Source organism: Lynx canadensis, chromosome E1 (assembly GCF_007474595.2).
Source record: "Lynx canadensis isolate LIC74 chromosome E1, mLynCan4.pri.v2, whole genome shotgun sequence".
Classification (NCBI taxonomy): domain Eukaryota; kingdom Metazoa; phylum Chordata; class Mammalia; order Carnivora; family Felidae; genus Lynx; species Lynx canadensis.
Window position 1 is genome coordinate 17,718,433 of NC_044316.2, and position 21,138 is coordinate 17,739,570.

Sequence of the window (21,138 nt, forward strand, 5' to 3'; positions counted from 1 at the left end):
AGAACAGAGAAACTCAGTTCCTACTCCCTGCGCTGGACTGCCACCCTTTGTTGGTGCCACCTTACCTCACCAGTTGTGACTGCTTAGGTGACTCTCCTTCACCAGACCAGGCTCAATCCCCAACATCCAGCACAGTGCCGGGCACACGGTGAAGGCGATTGTGGCAGAAATGAGGGCAAGGCCGATTCTTGCCCCTGGGGCCCTATTGGCAGGGCTCCATGAGGTAGGAGGGGACAACAGCCTCGGAGAACCTGGCCGTGTAGTCACTCCACCTCGTCGCCCCGCCTCTGTGGGCGTGGCCCTGCTAGGACACCAGTCTGGGGGAGGGGGCGTGGCTACGGCGGGGAGGTGCCCGCCCCTCGGGGGTGTCACGTAGCTCTGCGGCATCCGCAGCCTCATTTATCGGAGCCTGAGCTGGGAGCCACAGCTGTCGCCGACCTTAATCCGCGCTGTTCCTGTGGCTGCCGCTGCTAACTCGCTGCGGACAGGTGAGGCTGGAGCGAGGCCGGAGCTGCTCAGCATCTCCGCTTCCTCTCTATGACTCTAACTTCTGTCCCCCTTGGCCTGCTCCCAAGGGTGCCTGGATGTGCCTTCTCAACTCTCTCCTTACATCCTGTCTCCTTTCTGTCCACCCCAAACCCTGTGGTTCAGCCTCTTCCACAGCACCCCTTCCTCTCAGCCCTCAGGCCCCGACTTCAGTCTTCCTCTGCCTACCGGATTTTTTCCTTGGGGTCAGCCTCTCCCGCCCAGCCCATTTTCATCTCAGCCTGCTCCCTTTCCTGGGCTAAGTCCTTGTCCCGTTGTCTTGCCTTCTCTGCCCCCTGGTTTGGTTAGCCTGTCTCCCTATCCACTGCCCACAGGTCTCCCCCCTGCTCCTGCATCTCTTCCTCCCTTTCTCAGGCCCTCTACTCCTTTCAACCCTGATCCTCTGCTCCCATTTGGTTGCAAAGACAGTCAGCTTTGAGCTACGGAAAAGAAGCGGTAACAGAAGCCTATGGCAATTTTTTGTGCCACTCCTGCTCCCCACTTCTCCCCCACTTTTCCCCTGGAAGGTGCAGGAAGAGGGGTGATAGGTACTTTTGCCTCATTCTGAAGCCTGGGAAGTAAGTGCACTTTTCCCTAGGGGCCCTGCTGAGGCTGACAAATGGCAATTGGAAAGGCCAGGGCTCATGCCCTACCTCACAGGGCCAAATTCAGTAAAAGAAGGACTGGGTCTTCGTTTGGGCAGTAGTTTCACAAGAAGACCTGTAGCTTCGGGGCTGCTCACGTCCCCACCCCCACCCTGCATCTTTCCCCAGGGCTGGGAAGGGTGCCCACCAGTGACAAAAGGAGATGTGGGAACTGGGGCCCTAAGCCTGCTAGCTGTCAGAGGAATTGGTGCCACTGTGTTGCCCAGGACCTATGCCAAGGACAACTGCCTTGTTCCTAGCTCCATGCTGGTTGGGAGGTGGGGGGAGGCCATTTGGCCCATATGGCCAAGAGAGGAAGCAGAGGATGTAGTAGGTCGGGTCCAGCTTTTATATCTTGTCTCAATTCCACAGAGCTGTCACCATGCCCCACTCGTACCCAGCCCTTTCTGCTGAGCAGAAAAAGGAGTTGTCTGACATCGCCCTTCGGATTGTGGCCCCAGGCAAAGGCATTCTGGCCGCGGATGAGTCTGTAGGTAGGTGAGGGCCTGTGGCTAGGTGGGGTAGAGGTGGCCAGAGAGCTCTGGGGATGAGCTTGCTTACCCTTCTTTTGTTTGCCCCCAGGAAGCATGGCCAAGCGGCTGAGCCAAATTGGAGTGGAGAACACAGAGGAAAACCGCAGATTGTACCGCCAGGTCCTGTTCAGTGCTGATGACCGTGTGAAGAAGTGCATCGGAGGGGTGATCTTCTTCCATGAGACACTCTACCAGAAAGATGACAGTGGTGTTCCCTTTGTTCGTACCATCCAGGATAAGGGCATTGTCGTGGGCATCAAGGTGCAGCCACTGGCCCTCAATGGGGGCTGAACATGGAAATAGGTGTGTGTGAGAGAGGTGACAAGGGGAATCCTGCCTGGGTTCAGCCTTCTGCCTGTGTTTCCCCTACAGGTTGACAAGGGTGTAGTTCCTCTAGCGGGGACCGATGGAGAAACCACCACTCAAGGTACAGGATGGGTGGGCTTCAGGACCACAGGGTTGTTGGATGGTTGATGCTGGCACAGAGGGGCAGAGTGATGAGGCTGGCACTATGCCTGCAGGGCTGGATGGGCTCTCGGAACGCTGTGCCCAATACAAGAAGGATGGTGCCGACTTTGCCAAGTGGCGTTGCGTGCTGAAAATCAGTGAGCGCACACCCTCAGCACTTGCCATTCTGGAGAATGCCAACGTGCTGGCCCGCTATGCCAGCATCTGCCAGCAGGTGTGTGTATGTGTGAGGGGGGGTCAGATGGGTGCCCGGTGCCTAGTGGGGAGAGGGTTACCAGGGCTTTCTCCCCTCCTACCTATGCCCCTCCCAAGTTATTCTGCTCTTACCTGCAGAATGGAATTGTGCCTATTGTGGAACCTGAGATCCTGCCTGATGGAGACCATGACCTCAAACGCTGTCAGTATGTTACGGAGAAGGTGAGTCCACACCTGGGTACAGACACCGCAAGGACAGTCTGACAGGGGAGCCTGTTCCCCATAGTCCTTGGCTTAGATGCAAGCACTTTCCCCAAGCATTCTTTTACTTCATCCAAGAACACACCTGTGAGTTTGAGCCTGTACTGACCCTCCCAGTCATGCCCACCTTCCCCTAAACAGGGAGGGTTAAACAAGAGTCCAGAACCTTAGTAAACCTCTGATTCCCCAGGTCTTGGCTGCCGTGTACAAGGCCCTGAGTGACCATCACGTGTACCTCGAAGGGACCCTGCTCAAGCCCAACATGGTGACCCCTGGCCATGCCTGTCCCATTAAATACAGCCCAGAGGAGATCGCCATGGCAACTGTCACTGCCCTGCGTCGCACTGTGCCCCCGGCTGTCCCAGGTACCACCGTGCTTCCTAACCCGTTCCTATCCCTAAGACCCATCCTCAGGTTCTTCTGGTCTTCGTGGGTCCTGTACCCTGGAAAACTAGAGAGTTGACCACTTTGTCTTCTCTACTCTACCCTAGGAGTGACCTTCCTGTCTGGGGGTCAGAGTGAAGAGGAAGCATCACTCAACCTCAATGCTATCAACCGCTGCCCCCTTCCTCGGCCCTGGGCCCTCACCTTCTCCTACGGGCGTGCCCTGCAGGCCTCTGCCCTCAATGCCTGGAGAGGGCAACAAGACAATGCTGGGGCTGCCACTGAGGAGTTCATCAAGCGGGCCGAGGTTGGGAGCTAGAGGTGGTGATTGGGGGAGAGGGGTATAGCTAGGCAGGGGGCACTCAGAGGTTACAGCCTGGGCAGGGTTTGGCCCCTGTGGGCTGGGTCAGACTGTTTACTCCCCCCGAACCCCCCTCCCGCCTGCTCTTTTGCAGGTGAATGGGCTTGCGGCCCAGGGCAAGTATGAAGGCAGTGGAGAAGATGGCGGAGCAGCGGCACAGTCCCTCTACATTGCCAACCATGCCTACTGAGTACGCATCCCATGTCACAGCCCTTGGCTTGGCCACCTGCACCCAGTTTCACCTATAGTAATGGCTAGCGCCAAACAGTTATGCAGAGCAGACATGCCTGCATCCAGCACGGAGTCATCTTCCTTTTTTGTCCTCCCCTCCCCTCTCCCATTGCTGTCACCTGGGACCATTAGATGGATGGGGTGCCCCTCACGACTGAGGGCAGAAGAAGTTGCTAGAAGCCAGAGCAGGATGCTTCGGTTTCCCCCTGCCTCTGCTAGCCCCCGCAATTTCCCCATGATGTGGTAGTTTCTCCTTGGGCTTTCCTTGCCTGTCCTCTCTTCTGGGATCAGAGGATAGGACACCAGACATGACTCACACCTTGGGTACATACCACATAGCAAATAAATGGTAGCAAAACATGCTACTTTGTCTGTCTGTTTTACACATCAGATGCCTCAGACGCCCACTTCTCAGTTTCTGATTTTGGCTGACTGCCTGGGCCCTCTGACTGTGGAGGACAGAGTAGGTTTTGAGTTTTACTGGGCTGGAGGTGTTGAGGGGAGGGGCACACCCAGTCACCATTCCCAGCTCAAGCTCTTGCGGGTTAATGTCCAAAGTTGGAAGGCTGCAGGTCTTTCAGGACCGCCACATCAGAGGCACTGGGCTGCGTCTGAAGGATGGAGTAAGGCGAGACTTGTGCAATTCCTGAAGGCAGCTTTTGCGAATGGCCCCAAAACTGGGATAAGGGGGATGGCAGTCACTCACTTCTGTGTGCTGAACCCTGCTGGGGCTTGACACATTCTGTTGGGGTGGGGGTGGCACTGCAGGAGGAACACCTGGGCTCCTGCCCAGCAAGGAAAAGCCCCAAGGCTCAGGACTGCCAGACGGAGCAGGGTACCTAGGAGGTTGCCAAGGGCTATTGCCCATTCCCGTTTGGGGGAGATGAGGGCACAGAGAAGGCCAATTTGAGGGTCTGGGCAAGGGAAGCCCTGGTGAGGTTTCATGCTAAACTTTGACCACTTGGCTGGGGTGTGGGGGGTACATACATCGAACACCTGGGGCCGTCTGAAGGGATGAAAAGTTGAAAGAACTTGGTAGGCATGTTCTGTGTGAACTGGGCAGCCCATGCTCTGTGTAAAGTGTGCAATCAATGCTCCACCCACCAAATTATTGCAATATGGGAATGTAGGTCCAGTGTGACCTGACCTCATATTAACAAAAATAGCTAACACTTATATAGCACTTGCTATGTGCTCCCACCAGGCCCTATTCTTTTTTTAAAAAAAAAATTTTTTTAACGTTTATTTATTTTTGAGACAGAGACAAAGCATGAATGGGGGAGGGTCAGAGAGAGGGAGACACAGAATCTGAAACAGGCTCCAGGCTCTGAGCTGTCAGCACGGTGCCCGACGAGGGGCTCGAACTCACAGACCGAGAGATCATGACCTGAGCTGAAGTCAGCCACTTAACCGACTGAGCCACCCAGGCGCCCCTTATATAAATTGTATTCTGTTTTTTTTTTTTAATTTTATTTGGTGAATATTTATTTATTTTATTATTTTTAAAATGTTTTTATTTATTTTTGAGACAGAGAGACAGAGCATGAGCAGGGGAGGGGCGGAGAGAGAGAGGGAGACACAGAATCCGAAAACAGGCTCCAGGCTCCGAGCTGTCAGCACAGAGCCCGACGCCGGGCTCAAACTCACCAACCGCGAGATCGTGACCTGAGCTGAAGTCGGAGGCTTAACCAACTGAGCCACCCAGGTGCCCCCCACCAGGCCCTATTCTAATCACTTTACATTTACTAACTCATTTACTACAACACTGTATGAAGTAGATACTATTACCATCCCTATTTTAATATGAGAAAACAGGCACAGAGAGGTTAGTTAATTAACTTCTCAAGATAACTCAGGTGAGGTGATAAAGTCAGGATTTAAACCCAAGTGATCAGGATCCAGAGTCTGTGCTCATGAATTTTCAAGAATTTTAAGTGAAGTATTCAGACTTTTACAACTTGGAAATGAACTCAAATGAATAAAAAAAAAAAAAAAAAAAAGGCTGAATGAGCCAAATGTGCTAAAAAGGTACAACTAGCTTGCTGTCTCCATCTCTGAAGCTTAAGGAGAAAGAGTGCCCAGAAGAGGAGCTCTCTGAAACGGACGATAAACAGTTACCCTGATAGGTGATATTTGGGTGCTTTCCGTGCCAGGTTCTTTACATGAATGACCTCATTTTATTTTTTAAGTAATCTCTACACCCAACGTGGGGCTCAAACTCAGGACCCCAAGATCAAGACTCACCTGCTCCACTGACGGCCAGCCAAGCGCCCCTGAATGACCTCATTTTAGTAAATATCTCCATTTTCCAGATGAGAAAACAGACTTAGAGCTGCCTGTGATCGCTCAACTAGTATTTAACGCCTGCAGAGTTTGCTCTCTTAATCCCTGGGGCTAGGAGTGTGTTCCACAAGGAAACGGGGTACTAACGAAGAATCTTCCGGCAACACAGAAACCTGCACAGCCACTCCACTGGCCCTTGGTGCTTGGGTAAATTCCTTTCAAACTCGCGGCCAGGCTCCTTGCGGACCCCGCCCACCCTCTACCTCTTTCTCTCGCCTGCCCTCCCTGAGTGCCGCTTGCGATTGGCTGCGACCTCTGCCGTGGTCCCGCCCCCTCCTTGCGGGTTTCCGATTGGGGGAGGCTTTGCGTAGCTCCGCCCCTCGGCGGCTAGAGCAACTGGATGGAAGCATGGCGGCTCCCGGGGCCGCAGCTACAGACCTAGGTGCGGTGGCATTCGGGTGGGAACTGAGACTCGTAGATTGCGAGCGAGGAATGCGGGCTTGGGGATTGTGGTGTGCCAGTGGTCCCGCGGACTGGGGGGTCGGGGGTCGTTTCAGACAAGATCCCTTCAGACGGGCGCGGGCCCCTGGCACAGGGATCCCTATGAAGACGGGCGGAGAGCTTCTGAGTGAGGGTTGCTGGGGCTCGTCCGCGTCAGGTGTGGGGAGGGCAACCAAGCCCACTTCCAGCGCCTCAAGTCGGTACCTCCGTGCCCCTAGAGGTGGTCCGAGGCAAGCGGGCCGCTCTCTTCTTCGCTGCCGTGGCCATCGTGCTGGGGTTGCCGCTCTGGTGGAAGACTACGGAGACCTACCGGGCCCCATTGCCTTACTCTGAGATCAGTGGGCTGAATGCCCTGCAGGTGAGACCTCTGTGGGAGAAGGCCTGGGGACAGCCCACTGGCAAGGTGGAGACTCAGCCGATGGCCCTGATGCTCCTTCCTCTAGCTGCGGCTCATGGTGCCCGTCACTGTCGTATTTACCCGAGAGTCAGTGCCGTCGGACGACCAGGAGAAGCTGCCCTTCACCGTTGTGCATGAGAGAGAGATCCCTCTGAAATGTGAGTTCTTGGGGAGTCAAGCCTGCCTTTCTGGTCTGAGCTCAGTCCAGAGATGGGTTAGGTTGGAGGAGCGTGGGTGTCCCTTAAATGTAGTTAAAAATTTCTTAAAAGCCCTCTCTGAATGAACAGTTCTGAATGAACAGTGTAGTTGGTTAGAAGAAAAGCAGCTTTAAATAACAGTGTTCACCGTTAGGGCAGCAATTTCATTCATGACAGTTGTGCTACCTGATGAGAAGCAGTTGATGCTCATTAGAAGATAGGAGAGGAGGTGGGATGTAGTAGAAAGAACGCAGGGTTTGGAATCAAGTTGGAGTTGTATACAGCTCTTATTCAATTTGACATGGAACACTTTGTTGAGTGTTAGTAGGCACTTTTTGGTACCAGGAATTTCGGGATAAATAAAGAATTGATAATGGTTTTGAGAAATTCATAGTCATGTAGGAGAGAAAAACACTTAGATAAAGAAATCACAGGGGATTATGTAAGAAACAGAGATCGTATTTAAAAAAGAGCCTTTAACAGCCTGGGAGGAAAAAAAGGCAGAGAAGGTTTTGAGGATGTCATTTTTAAGTCAGATTTTTAAAGGATGTGAAGGAATTCAGGGTAAATGGGGAAGGGAGGAAGGGAACAGCTTGAGCCAGATATAGCAATGGCTAATATTTGTTGTTCATTATATGCCATAAACTAGGTGAAGCACTTTACATGTGTTGTCTCATTTAATCGTCTCTAACATGATCTCCATTTTATAAATGAAAAAAAGAGAGTTAGAGATTTTCATTTGTTCACGATCACACAGCTAGCTAGTAAGAGGTGGAGCTAAGATTTAAATCCAGGCCCGACTGATTCCAGAGTTCGGGCTTTTAACCAACAACCTATACTACCTCCCGTGTAGAAGCATGGAGGGGTGAGTCAGCATGTTGGGGGAATCTGTGTGCGGTTTTACTTTTCTGGAGTGTGAAGTGAAAATTGTGAGTGACTGTATGTGTAGGCTGAGTCCAGATGGTGAAGTGCCTGTGTACCATTTACTTTCTAGCTTTTTAACCTTGGTCACCCGTGTTTCTTAAAAGTCATATTTCATATGGTTCAGCCTAATGTAAACACACATACTTGTTGTTTCTCAAAACAAGAATTGGATCATGCCTCACATGTTAGTTTGCAACTTTGATTGTTGTCAATTTATCATGGACATTCATATTTAGTGACATGGTATTCAATAATATGGACATATTGTGAAGGTAGTCGGGTGGAGTGGCCAAGAGTATGGAGAATTTGGTGTAAGAGAGCTGGGTTAAAGCCTTGGTTCTGCCACTTGTGTGAATTTGGGTGAGGTTGTTAACCTCTCTAACTCTTGGTTTTCTCATCTACTACATAGGAATAGTAATAGGTTGGTTCATTTATTCAACCAATATTTATTATTGAGTGCCCATATCAGATACTGTTGTAGTCGCTGGAGATACAGCAAACAAAGTAAACAAAATACATTGAACAGAATAGACAAAAAAAAAAAGAAGAGAACAGACAGGAAGATAAACAAATATATGTTACATGGTGGGGGGCACCTGGCTGGCTCAGTCAGTGGAGTCTGCAACTCTTGATCTCAGGGTTGTGGGTTCAAGCCCCACATCAGGTATAGAGATTACTTAAAAAAATAAAATCTGTAATAAATAAATGTATGTATGTATGTTAGATGGTGACAGGGGGAAAATAGTTCAGGACAGGGGTATAGGGAGGTTTTCTTGGGGGATAAAGAGGTCATTGCTATTTTAGAGGGGGTGGCTAAGGACGGCATCATTTGAAAACAGGACTTTCAAGTAAAGACCCAAAGAGGTAAAGTAGTAAACTGTGTAGATATCTGGGAGAAGAGCATTTTTTGGTACAGAGAGAAGCAAATATAAGGTCCTGTGGTAGGAGCAGAAGTGGTGCCTTTGCAGAACAGTGAGAATTCCATTATGGGGAGAGTGAGGTGAATGAGGGAAAGGGTAAGAGGAAATGAAATAAAACCAGAGCAGTGGACAGGGGGCTAGGCTCACATACAGCTTTTATGCTAGATGAGAAGGGCAGCCCTTGAAAGATTTTATTTTGTTGCTTTTAAACATAACTACCATATCACACCTAACCAAGTCCACGGTAATTCTTGAGTATCACCTAATTTCCAGTCTATATTCATATTTCCCCAATTATCTCAAAGGTGTCCTCTTAATTTTTTAAGTCAATAAATTAAAAAAAATATATTTATTTATTTTGAGAGAGAAAGTGTGAGTGTGAGTGGGGGAGGGACAGATAGGGAGAGAGAATCCCAAGCAGGCTCCGCACCGTCAGTGCAGAGTCTGATGCAGGACTTGGTCCCACGAACCTCGAGATCATGACCTGAGCCGAAACCAAGAGTCAGATGCTTAACCGGCTGAGCCACCCAGATGCCCCAATAAATTTTATTTCGGGGATTTTACATGCGTGTCCTTCCACTGCTCCAGCCGATCACCATAGTTCCTCCAAAACCAGAATCATAATCTTCAAAATAACCCATTTATTTACTTATTTATTTATTTATTTATTATTTTTTAAAGTATGTTTTTACTTATTTTGAGAAAGATACAGAGAGCAAGTGGGGGAGGGGCAGAGAGAGGAGACAGAATCTCAAGCAGGCTCCACACCATCGGCACAGAGCCTGACGTGGGGCTCAAACACGCCAACTGTGAGATCATGAGCTGAGCTGAAATCAAGAGTCGGATGCTTAACCGACTGAACCACCCAGGCGCCCCCAAAATAATCCTTTTAAAAAGAACTTTTGTTTAATCCACAGTTGTCACTATCAGTCAGTCTGGTTCTTTTGGTTGGACTTCTTTGATCTCCACTGGCATGTGGACCTACTTCAGAAATTCCCCACCTGTAATCTTTGGGAGCCAATTTCTTTACGGTAGGGCCCTAGAAGTCAAATTGTAGGAAGTACATTGATTGCTGTTTTGGCAAATGATCTAAAATTGTTACTCCTTCATTGTCTCTAATATTGAAAAGTCTTGTTACTTCCACTCTCTACTCCATGAGCCTAGGAAAAAATGTTACAGTTCTCAATGTCACCACTGCAATAAACTTGCTGCAATGGAAGCATAACCTGGGTCTTATTGTAGCCACGTTAACCATTTCTGGACACCATGAATGATAGTACTCATTTCCATCTAGAATGAGGCTTTTCACAGGTGTCCTTTTATAGTTGGTTTGTTCTAATCGGGATCAACACATCACATTTTGTTACATTTCTTTTGCCTTTTTTTATTATATATCAGCTCCCCCTACCCCATCCTGATACACTTCTTTTCTTTGGTTTTTTGGAGAAACCAGGCCACTTGTGTTCTAGAACCTCTCCCATTCTGGATTTGGCAGATTGCTTCCTCCTAGTTTCATTTAACTTATTCCTCTATTATCCATATTTTTTGTAAACTGGTAGTCAGATCAGGAGATTTGATCAAAATCAGTTCACTTTTTTAGATAAGAATACATTATAATTAGTGTGGTATACTTCGTATTGTGTTATATCAGGAAGCATAGAATGGATGGGTTTTTTTCACTTTGGGTGATACAAAGATGATATAGTGAATTCAGATACTGTCAGCTTGATGTCTGTATTTTTTTTTAAATTTTTTTTGTTTTAACATTTATTCCTTTTTGAGAGACAGAGAGAGACAGAGCACGAGTGGGGAAGGGGTAGAGAGAGAGGGAGACACAGAATCTGAAGCAGGCTCCAGACTCTGAGCTATCAGCACAGAGCCTGACGCAGGGCTTGAACTCACGAACTGCGAGATCATGACCTGAACCGAAGTCAGACGCTCAACCGACTGAGCCACCCAGGCGCCCCTCGATGTCTGTATTTTAATTCCCTGTCAACCTTTCACCTGATGGTTTTAGCATCCAATGATGCTGGCATCCATTTCATAGCAGTTGCAAAATGGCAATTTTTATGTATTTATTTTAAGATTTTATGTTTAAGTAATCTATACACCCAACGTAGGGCTTGAACTCACAACTCTGAGATCAAGAGTAGCATGCTCTACAACTGAGCCAGACAGATACCCCAAAATGGCAAATTTAAAATTCTGTAATTTCTCCTATATTATGACCTGGAATTCTTCTATAACAAAGAACTTTCACAAGAAGTTTTAGGTTCAACTTCTCAAGTTCCAGGCGGGGGGGGGGGGGGGGTTCAAAAAATCCCTATGGGATTATTTTGCAGGTATAGATTAACTTGGGGAGAATTGACATCCTTAGAATATTTAGTCTTTCCCATTTCATTCAAATCTTCTTTTAGGTCCTTCAGTAAAGTCCTGGGTGTTTTTCTTATAGTTTTGTACATTTCTTCCTGGGTGTTTGTACATTCTTTATTATGATGAGGATTGGGATTTAAAAAATACTTGCTTTTCAAATTGGACGTTGCTGGTATTTCTCAGAAAGCTATTAATTCTTGTGTATATCTAGTCATAGGACTGAATTGTTACCAGTTCTGATATTTTTTTCAGTTGCTTTTCTTTGATTTTCTTGGAAAATAATTATGCTATTTCAAAAAGTGGACATTTTGTTCTTTCAAATATTCAGGTTTCGTGTCTCTTTCTTCACTGGTCTTCACTTTCTTCATTGGTCAGGAACTTCAGAAAGAACAGTGCTGAATAATAGAGGAAGTAGTGGGCATCCTCATTTTATTAATGATTTTAATGGAACTACTTTAGTGTTTTGTCATTAAGTGTGCATTTTTATCAAGAATGTTCATTGGGGCGCCTGAGTGGCTCATTTGGTTAAGCATCGGACTCTTGATTTGGGCTCAGGTCACGATCTCATGGTTTGTGAGATCAGGCCCCGCATTGAGCCCCACATTAGGCTCTGTGCTGACGTCACAAAGTCTGCTTGAGATTTTTTCTCTCTCTCTCTGCTCTGCCCCTGCTTGTGTGCACGCACACATGCTGGCACATTCACGCTCTATCGAGAAAAAACAACAACCTGAATTTGTTGCCTTATTTTGAGGCACCTATCAAAATGATCGTATGGTTTTGCTCCTTTCACCTATTAATAGAATAAATATTGTAATAGATTTCCCTGTGGGAGAGTACTTCAGGTTGAAGGTAGTGTGTACACAGGTAGAAGCAAGAGCTGGTTAGGTGGAAGAGGGGAAGTGTCGTGTATTTGATATCATCCATGTAGAAATCATTAGAATTGGCTGTAGCCTCTGGGACTTTCTCTGCAAACGATTTTCTTGATGTCCTGAGACACTAGACAGTGTTAGGGCTGGGAAGATGGGCAGAGGTCTGTATTTTGTCTTATCTTTTTTTTTTTTTCAATGTTTATTTCTTCTTGAGAGAGACAGAGAGTGAGTGGGGGAGGGGCAGAAAGAGAGGGAGACACAGAGTCCAAAGCAGGCTCCAGGCTCCAAGCTGTCAGCACAGAGCCCCATGTGGGGCTCGAACTCATGAACTGTGAGATCATGACCTGAGCTGAAGTCAGACGCTTAACCAACTAAGCCACCCAGGCACACCTTAGTCTTCTCATCCTCTTCCTTTCCCTCTCAGACAAAATGAAAATCAAGTGCCGTTTCCAGAAGGCCTATCGGAGGGCTCTGGACCACGAGGAAGAGGCCCTGTCACTGGGCAGTATGCAAGGTACCGGAAGGAGTGATCACACTAGTTTAACACGGAGCCCTCTTTTTTCTTCTGATCTCTAAGTGTGTAGTTTCCATACCATCTTCTAACTTCCTGGGAAAGCTGGGGATGAGAGTGTGTTTCAGCCTGGGCCACTGGGGGCCAAGCCTGGCCACAATGTCAGCCATGTAGAAAGGGAGGTGGAGTTGTGGCTTAGGCACTCTGTTGGGGGGCAGAGGGATAGGGCATGGTGTTTTGCTCCTGGTAGACCTTCTGCTCTTGTCCCCAGAGGCAGAAACCATGTTAGCTGAGCCACAGGAGCAAGCAGAAGGCTCCCTGACTGTGTACGTGATCCCTGAACACTCCTCACTTCTGCCCCAGGTAGGGTGAACAGGGAGGGTATGGCCTTGCCTTATCCCATCTGTTTGTCCTCTCCTAGGTCACTTCCTTCTTGCAGTAGTGCTGCCCGTTTCTTGCATTTGCTATAGAAAACTCTTTTCCAAATATTTTTTTTAAAGAATGCAAATAGGGTTGTTTTCATTGACTCTGGGTCTTTCTAACTCCAAGAGTTCTATATGGTTAAAGCTCCAGTGACCATTTGAAGTGGAAAAAAAACAGGATTAAAAAAAAGAAGATGGCTTGAATGGATTATGGTGGTAAAATGGGCGATGCATTGACCTTTCCACTTTATGAGCGACAGGCTCATTGGGAGCTATGGCATGCAGTGTTTTCTTTTAAAATTTACGATGAAATATTTTTATTTATTTATTTGTTTTAGACCACACATGAGTGGGTGAGAGGGGCAAAGGGGGAGAGGGAGGAAGAGAGGGAAAAGGAGAGGGAGAGGGAGAGCGAGAGAGAGCGAGAGAGAGAGAGAGCGAGAGAGAGAGAGAATCTCAAGCAGGCTCCATGGGGCTCTACCGCACAACCCTGGAATCATGACCTGGGCCAAGATCAACAGTTGGACGCTTAACCAACTAAGCCATTCAGGTGCCCTGAAATATTTAATTCTTATAAAAAGATGAAAGAAAATTTTAACGAACCCACCCCTGGCTTGCAAACTACAGTCTAGTAATAGTAGCTGAACCCTGTGTATTTCCATGGTTTGCCCCACTCCCTTTTATTTTAGTTCAGGGTGACCGTATTTTGTGTGTGTCATTTTCTTACTTTTTCAGGTTTCAGCACATATATCTCTATAAACAATATGTTTAATTTTGTAAACTTTTGAGCTTTATAATAATACAGCACATGTTCTTTTGTAACTTTTGTTTCATCCAACATTTATGTTTGGGACAATCCTCCATGATAATCAAGGTGTAGTTGAATCTAATGTGTTCATTTTTAATATGTTTTATTGTATAAATATCACAATTTATCCATTCTGTGCTGATGGGCATTTGGATTGTCTCCAGTGTTTGACTCTTAGAAATAATGCCACCTTGGGGCACCTGGGTGGCTTAGTTGGTTAAGCCTCCAACTCTTGATTACAGCTCAGGTCATGATCTTGCGGTTCGTGAGTTTGAGCCCCACATTGGGCTGTGTGCTGACAGTATGGAGCCTGTTTGGGTTTCTCCCTCTCCCTCTCTCTCTCTCTCTCTCTCTCTCTCCCTCTCCCTCTCCCTCTCCCTCTCCCTCTCTCTCTGCCCCTCCCTCTCTTGCGCTCTCTCTCTCAAAATAAATAAAAATAAACTTAAAAAAAGGAAATAATGCTGCTGTGAACATTTCTGTCCTTGCCTCTTTGCCATGTGCTGTTTACTTACATCAAACTTTCCATGTGTTTGTTTATTCTGCTTTCCTTGTTCAGCATGCCGTCTCCTAGTTTTCCAGTCCATGAAGATTTAGATAATGCCTGCACTTAAGTCTGCCGGGAAGGCAAAGGTCGCAGAAATGAATGAAAACATTCATGCATGCTGATTGGTCAGAGATGCTGGGATGGTTCACTATGAATCTAAAGGGAGCAGTCAGCCTGTTGGTCAGTGGCAAAAAGCCAGATTCTCAGAGACAGGAGCCGGCACGTTCTTCTGCTTTCTTCCCTGAGCCATGGGCATTCTTTCCCTTGCTGGCCTCTCTCACAGGACATGATGAGTTACATCGGGCCCGAGAGGACAGCAGTTGTGAGAGGGATAATGCACCGCGAGGCCTTTAACATAGTTGGCCGCCGGGTGATCCAAGTAGCACAGGCCATGTCTTTGACTGAAGATGTGCTTGCTGCGGCCCTGGCTGACCACCTTCCAGAGGACAAGTGGAGCTCTGATAAGAGGCGGCCTCTCAAGTCCAGCTTGGGTAGGGTGATGGAGCTTTGTCGTGAGAAGGGAGAGGGAAGTGAATGATGTGGGGGCATTGGGGCAGGAGGGGAATCTGCATGCAGACTCTACTCCTTTCTTCTGTGGTTTCATCTCTTAGTTGAAATCACTCACTGTTCCTCATCCCAGTTTGGTCCTCCCTTTGGTTCCATCATGGCCACCAACCCCATTCTAGAGGAGAAACAAGTTCAGCTCAGCCAGGGGTATGACTGCCCTTGAGCCACAGAAGCCTCTGCCTTCCCTGACTCCTGTTTCTATAGGCTATGAGATCACCTTCAGTTTACTCAACCCAGACCCCAAGTCCCACGACGTCCACTGGGACATCGAGGGGGCTGTCCGGCGCTATGTGCAGCCCTTCCTGAGTGCCCTCAGTGCTGCCGGCAACTTCTCTGTGGACTCTCAGGTAAGACAGGGAGCAAGCCGAGGGGTCCTTTTCCTTTTCAAAGTCCATCCGTATTTATTATTTACATGTGTAGTCTGTTCTTCCAGCTCTTCGAGCTTGCTGATTTGCTAGGAACTTCCTGAGTGTAGATGTGGTTCTAGTGTCTACTTTCCCTCCATGGTGTCCAGCTCAGGGACTTCTGTCAACATTTGTTAAAAAACAACCTTCCTTATGGCTCCCTCCAGAACTGTATTCACCCAGTTGTGCCATCCTTAAGGAATTTATTTAAAAAATAAAACTTCCTGAAATATGTTAGTGTAGTAACAGTAAAGATGTGAAGAATGTAGCCTTCTGTATCACACAATATCCGTTTAGGAAAAATGTGCGAGAAATTTTTATCAGGTCTTGGTAAGTGGGAGTACTTCTGAATAACTGACTTGAGTTGAGCTTGCAGACACTGAATTATGCTACTCGTTTCCCCTCCCTGTTTACGCTCTTGGAAAGCCTGGTAAAAAATGTGGTTTTCATAGCCCGTGTATAGCGTATTAACTTTTACCCTTGGCTTTATTATTTTTTTTCCTACATCTATTTTCTCTCAGCCCTGATTTTATCTCTTATATTTTGTCCTGTGCTTATTGTATCTTTTTTAAGGCACTTCAAAACTTTTGGGACAGAGTGGAGTATGAATCAATAAACAAAGGAACGTTCTCCTTCTTTGCTTTACAGATTCTTTACTATGCAGTGTTGGGGGTAAACCCACGCTTTGACCCAGCTTCCTCTAGCTACTACTTGGCCGCACATAGCCTCCCCCATGTCATCAATCCAGTGGAGTCCCGTCTGGGTGAGCTAAGGATGAGGGTCTCTTTGCTAGGCTTGGCAGGACCCTGAAGGCTCAGTGTGGAGTTGGAGGCTGGGAGTATATGGTTATGGTTCCCAGGTTGGGTGGTCTGAGGGCATTAAGGAAGTACTGGGCATTTAGGCTTCTTCATGAGACTCTGTTGACATCTCCCAACCCCACACTATCGTATCCAAAAACGTTTATTAAACATGACTCCCACTGCTTTCTGTAAATGAATGGATAGGCTGTGTCTCCCTCTTTGCAAGCCAGCCAGGAAAAATATGGTCACACATGTAGGAAAGATAACAGCAAAAGTACACAAAGGCAGAATTTGGATCGACAGTTCTGATTGAGGTTTGAAGCTAGGGTTCCAGTTTTTCATTTGGGGGATGGTACCTAGGAAGCATAGGTGACCACAGAGTGTAATACAGACAAACCAAAGTCAGTATATCACGGGTTGTGGGATTTCAGGCACCAAGGCTAGGCCAGTGTGGACCAAGATATGGGAAGGGCTGTGTGTGACTTCTCCCTCATTCCCTCTACCAGTGCTGAATGCAGAGATGGAAAGGCATTCCAGGCAAGGGAACTCTGAGCTTAGATGTAGAAGAGTAAGATGGATAGGCATTCGGGAAGCTCAGAGAAGTGTAGTGTCGCTGAATTGCGAGGGAGTGACCAAAACAAAGCTGGCAAGGCAGGCAGGTGCTTGATCATAAGGACCATGTTAAGTAGCTTGACTTTTACCTGGTGTGACTGGCTAGCTATTGAAGGATATTAAGAGGGAGCCGACATGAGGTCATATGTATACCTGTCTATAAAATGGGTTATAGTTATATGGGTGTGATGTGGCAGGGCCCGAGAGAGTGGTCTTAGACAGACAAGGGGGCTAGGGACTCTGCTTCATGTGTGTGGCCCATCTCGGGAGAATGTTCAGAGGTTTCGATCACAGAAACCCCAGACTGGAGGATATTCTGGGGACTCTCAGTTGGGGGAAATGAGGCCCACTGTGAGTGACCAGCAAGTTAGAGGCTGACCTGGAACGAAGATCTAGGTCCAGCGTGTTTTGGTATTCTGACTTGCCTTCTCTTTCTACCCTAGGATCCAGTGCTGCCTCCCTTTACCCTGTGCTCAACTTTCTGCTCTACGTACCTGAGCTTGCCCACTCCCCCCTGTACATTCAGGACAAGGACGGCGCTCCAGTGGCCACCAACGCCTTCCATAGTCCCCGTTGGGGTGGCATTATGGTAACGGTCACACTCTGCAGACCCCAGAGCCCCAGCTTTAGGGACAGACACGTGTTCCCTGAGACTGTTCCTTCTGTTGTTCCTCTAGTGTCCTCCATGGCCCAGCCTGTGGGAGGGGCCGCACCAAGTTGGTGAGGGTGCTATGAGCTTGTGCCCCTACTCTGCCGGCCCCACAGCTTCTTATTTCTATAAGTTTTCTGTAATGTGACCCTTTGGCATGTAGCGGTTTGCACTCACTGAGGACTTTTCCGTGTGTACATCTTAGATCTTGGCCCTATTTATGGGAGTCTTGTATGAATGACAACTTCTCCTGTTAGACTGGGAGTTTCTCATAGGTAGGAACTCTTAAAATGGAATAAATATTTTTTACGGGTCTTCTGAGGGGATAATGGAGATAATTTATGAAAAGCTCCTAGTAGCCGGTATTCAAAAAATATTAGCTATACCATCAGGTTTGTAATTTCTAAGGAGCACAGAATATGTCTCCCTTTTCTCTCATGGCCTCCAGAGTGTCTAGAGCAGAGCCGTTCACGGTCCTGGCGTGGTGTTCGAGCAGCCTTATTTCCCCTTGCAGGTATACAATGTGGACCCCAAAGCCTACAATGCCTCGAAGCTGCCGGTGAGGGTTGAAGTGGACATGGAGCAAGTGATGGAGGTGTTCCTGGCTCAGTTGCGGTGAGTTCCTGGCTCATCTCCCTGGGGGTGTGGCCACTGAATCTGACCCGAGTCTTCTGAGCTGACTAGAATGAAATCTCACCTGGCAGGGATACCTTGGCTGGGCCTAGAGCCCCAGGGAAACCAAGAAGGGTTTCGAAGAATCATTTTATCCTCCTCGTAAGAAGGACTAGTTGCTGACAAAAACTGTTTTAAAAAAACAGACTCCTGGGATGCCTGGGTGGCTTGGTCGGTTAAGCATCTGACTCTTGATTTCGGTTCAAGTCATGGTCTTAGTTCATGGGATCCAGCCCTGTGTCGGGCTCTGTGCTGACAGCACGGAGCCTGCTTGGGATTCTCTCTCTCCCCCTCTCTCTGCCCCTCCCCTACGTGTGTCCTCTTTCTCTCTTTTGCTCTCTCTCTCAAAGTAAATAAACTTAAAAAAGAGAAAAGGAAAACAGACTCCCGAATGTCAGGTCCATAGGATGTAGATAGGGCTACTTAAGAAAATAGCTGTTAATTCTCCTGGTAACTGATAGGCTGGTAGGGGCTGCTGGATGCCCTAGACTGAGGATTCTACGGCTGTGTCTGGGATCATTAGGAAAGAGGATTCTGATTGATTAGCAATGTCTGCCCTGGGTGCAGGATTAGAGAGGGACAACACACAGGCTTATCAGAAGTGGTCCTGGATCATCCCTTAACTAAAGGCTCAGTGGTCCCATTGGTCCAAAGAGATGGTAGACAGGGTTAGGGGATTAAACTAGGTTGGTGTTATCAGACATATTGTAGCCACGGGACCTTTTTTTCAAACAAGATCGTGGAAATCTAATCCAGAAACAGGTAAGAGCAAAAACACAGGTTTTAAAAGGGGGGCTTGTGGCTCTGTATTACTGAGTGTTGCCACTCACCCCCTGAGACCCTGAGGTACTTCCCTATGACTCCTGTGGTTCTGGGTAAGATGGAAAATCTTAGTCATCATTCAAGGGATCATAGCCATCTTCTACTCTCAGCCCCTTTGACCTTACTTTGCTCTTCCCACAGGTTGCTCTTTGGGATTGCTCAGCCCCAGTTGCCTGTGAAATGCCTGTTTTCAGGGCCTAAGAGTGAAGGGCTAACGACCTGGGAGCTTGACCGGCTGCTCTGGGCTCGGTCAGTGGAAAACCTGGCCACAGCCACTACCACTCTCACTTCCCTGGCCCAGCTTCTGGGCAAGATCAGCAACATTGTCATCAAGGACGATGTGGCATCTGAGGTGAGTGGGCGCAGGATGGATTCTGTGCTGTAACTGGAGTGGCCAGCGAGGACCCGGGTATGGTGAAACCAGAGAGCCAGTTGAGGTCCAGGGTGTGTGTGGGCATACCGTCCTTGAGTCCCCCAGGCTTCCTCTAGAGGGCAGTGCCAGCTCCCCAGCAGGACTCCAGATGGGGTGTGAGGTTTTAGGCAGGCGCTAAGAAAATATACCATAGCCCTTTTATACTGGCCTCCATATTCTGGGCGAACTCCAGGCAACCTGCCTGGTAGGTGGAAGACAAAGTAAGGCCCATCCTTCCTCCCACCCCAACACCTCACTGATGCCTGGGACTTAATGGTAATCCCCTGCCCCTTTCCTAGGTGTACAGGGCTGTAGCTGCAGTCCAGAAGGCGGCAGAGGAGTTAGCCTCTGGGCACCTGGCCTCTGCCTTCACTGCCAGCCAGGAAGCTGTGACGTCCTCGGAGCGTGCCTTTTTTGATCCCTCGCTCCTCCACCTCCTTTATTTCCCTGACGACCAGAAGTTTGCCATCTACATCCCGCTCTTCCTGCCTATGGCTGTGCCCATCCTCCTGTCCCTGGTCAAGATCTTCCTGGAAACCCGCAAGTCCTGGAAAAAGCCTGAGAAGGTAGACTGAGTAGGACAACATCTCAGTAGGAAAGTTCCCTTTCTGGCCACAGTGGGAGGTGTTAGATTGAGAGGCACATAAATGGGGCCTGCCACGAAGGACTTAGCTCCAGTAATCAAAGTGTAAACACTCCAAGCAGGATTAATCCTTCCCATTCCTCTGGCTCAGGCTCCCCCCCAACCCTTTGTGCCCTTGTCTAGAAGATGCATCATTGGAGGCTTCTTATCTGGCTTGAACTTGAAGGCCCTTTCCTGTCTCCCTCTGGGGCAGGGGCAGTCTGTTGTGCTTCTGTCCTGTTCCTGGAAGTCCTCCTGCACTCACAGGGAACATTAGGGGAAAGCCCTGGGTTGATTCTAGCCTCCTCCCCTCTACGCTTCTCTCTAACCCCTCAGGGAGAGCCCTAGCACTGCTCTCATGGAAAGGGCCAGGTCACCTCTGGGGCCTTCTCTCCCTTCCCTCCCTTCTGGCTGGCTATGCCTGTTGGGTATAGCCTGATGCTGTGTGTGTGGCCAAGTTTCCCTTCACCCTCTTATAGAGGTGGCTTGGTGCAGTGGGGAAAGTTCCAGATGGGATCAAGCATGCCTGAATTCCTTCTGCCCTTATCATCTGGGGAGCAGTGAATAAGCCACTTAATCTCCCTTAGCCTCAGTTTTGCATTTGTTGAAATAGCACTAATGATAGCTCCCTTACAAGGTGGTTATGAGGATTAAGTGTGATAAGCATATGAAAGTGTCTGACATATTTTATGCTCTCAATAAACATTGGTTGAATGTGAATTGGAATGATACAAAGTATGAGCATACCTTTCATTCTTCCTTTCCTTGGTGTCTAAGTAATGGTTTCCTGTAGCTGTTCCCCTGGGCTCACAGGTCCACCTTGCTTTCACCTGGCCATGTCCCCTTCCTCCCTCCCTGCCTTGGAGGACCCTGTGGTGGCTAGACACCTAGGCTGTTGTCCCTCAACATGTCCAGGGTTGCCCAGCACAGCTGTTAGTGTCTCCTGTTTTGTTTTGTTTTGTTTTTTTTCCCCGCAGGGGGTCTGGGAGAGAAGCGCTTGTACCAGTGTAAGCCCTCAGATACAAACTCATTCATAAATTCAGAAAAAGAATATATTAAGCCTGGGCTGCAACAGCCACTGTGCTAAGTGCTAGGTATTATAGAGAACAAAGACAGGATCTCTGCTTTCTTGGAACTGATCGTTGAGGGGGAAGAGTCAGTGAACAAGTAAAACTCCCACAATGCATTAGAAGGAAAAAACAGGCTGATCTGATAGTGACTGGGGTG

The 21,138-nt window shown here is 48.2% G+C and overlaps 2 protein-coding genes and 1 non-coding gene across 3 annotated transcripts; 2 read left to right on the forward strand and 1 right to left on the reverse strand.

The window, feature by feature from the left end:
* Window positions 1-380: 380 nt before the first annotated feature.
* On the forward strand, window positions 381-3,964 carry ALDOC (aldolase, fructose-bisphosphate C). The gene is made up of 9 exons (XM_030295011.1): window positions 381-488; window positions 1,542-1,663; window positions 1,752-1,963; window positions 2,075-2,129; window positions 2,224-2,384; window positions 2,504-2,587; window positions 2,817-2,991; window positions 3,118-3,317; window positions 3,466-3,964. The coding sequence occupies exons 2-9, from the start codon at window positions 1,552-1,554 to the stop codon at window positions 3,559-3,561; spliced, it is 1,095 nt and encodes a 364-aa protein (XP_030150871.1). The 5' UTR covers window positions 381-488; window positions 1,542-1,551; the 3' UTR covers window positions 3,562-3,964.
* Window positions 3,965-6,266: 2,302 nt separating this feature from the next.
* PIGS (phosphatidylinositol glycan anchor biosynthesis class S) lies at window positions 6,267-20,642 on the forward strand. The gene is made up of 12 exons (XM_030295528.2): window positions 6,267-6,327; window positions 6,605-6,744; window positions 6,830-6,941; window positions 12,491-12,580; window positions 12,849-12,940; window positions 14,635-14,842; window positions 15,123-15,265; window positions 15,971-16,085; window positions 17,178-17,323; window positions 17,898-17,998; window positions 19,019-19,229; window positions 19,589-20,642. The coding sequence occupies exons 1-12, from the start codon at window positions 6,294-6,296 to the stop codon at window positions 19,862-19,864; spliced, it is 1,668 nt and encodes a 555-aa protein (XP_030151388.1). The 5' UTR covers window positions 6,267-6,293; the 3' UTR covers window positions 19,865-20,642.
* On the reverse strand, window positions 9,993-10,127 carry LOC115501902. The gene has a single exon (XR_003964953.1). It is a non-coding gene; the product is annotated as a small nucleolar RNA SNORA1 (small nucleolar RNA).
* Window positions 20,643-21,138: the final 496 nt, after the last annotated feature.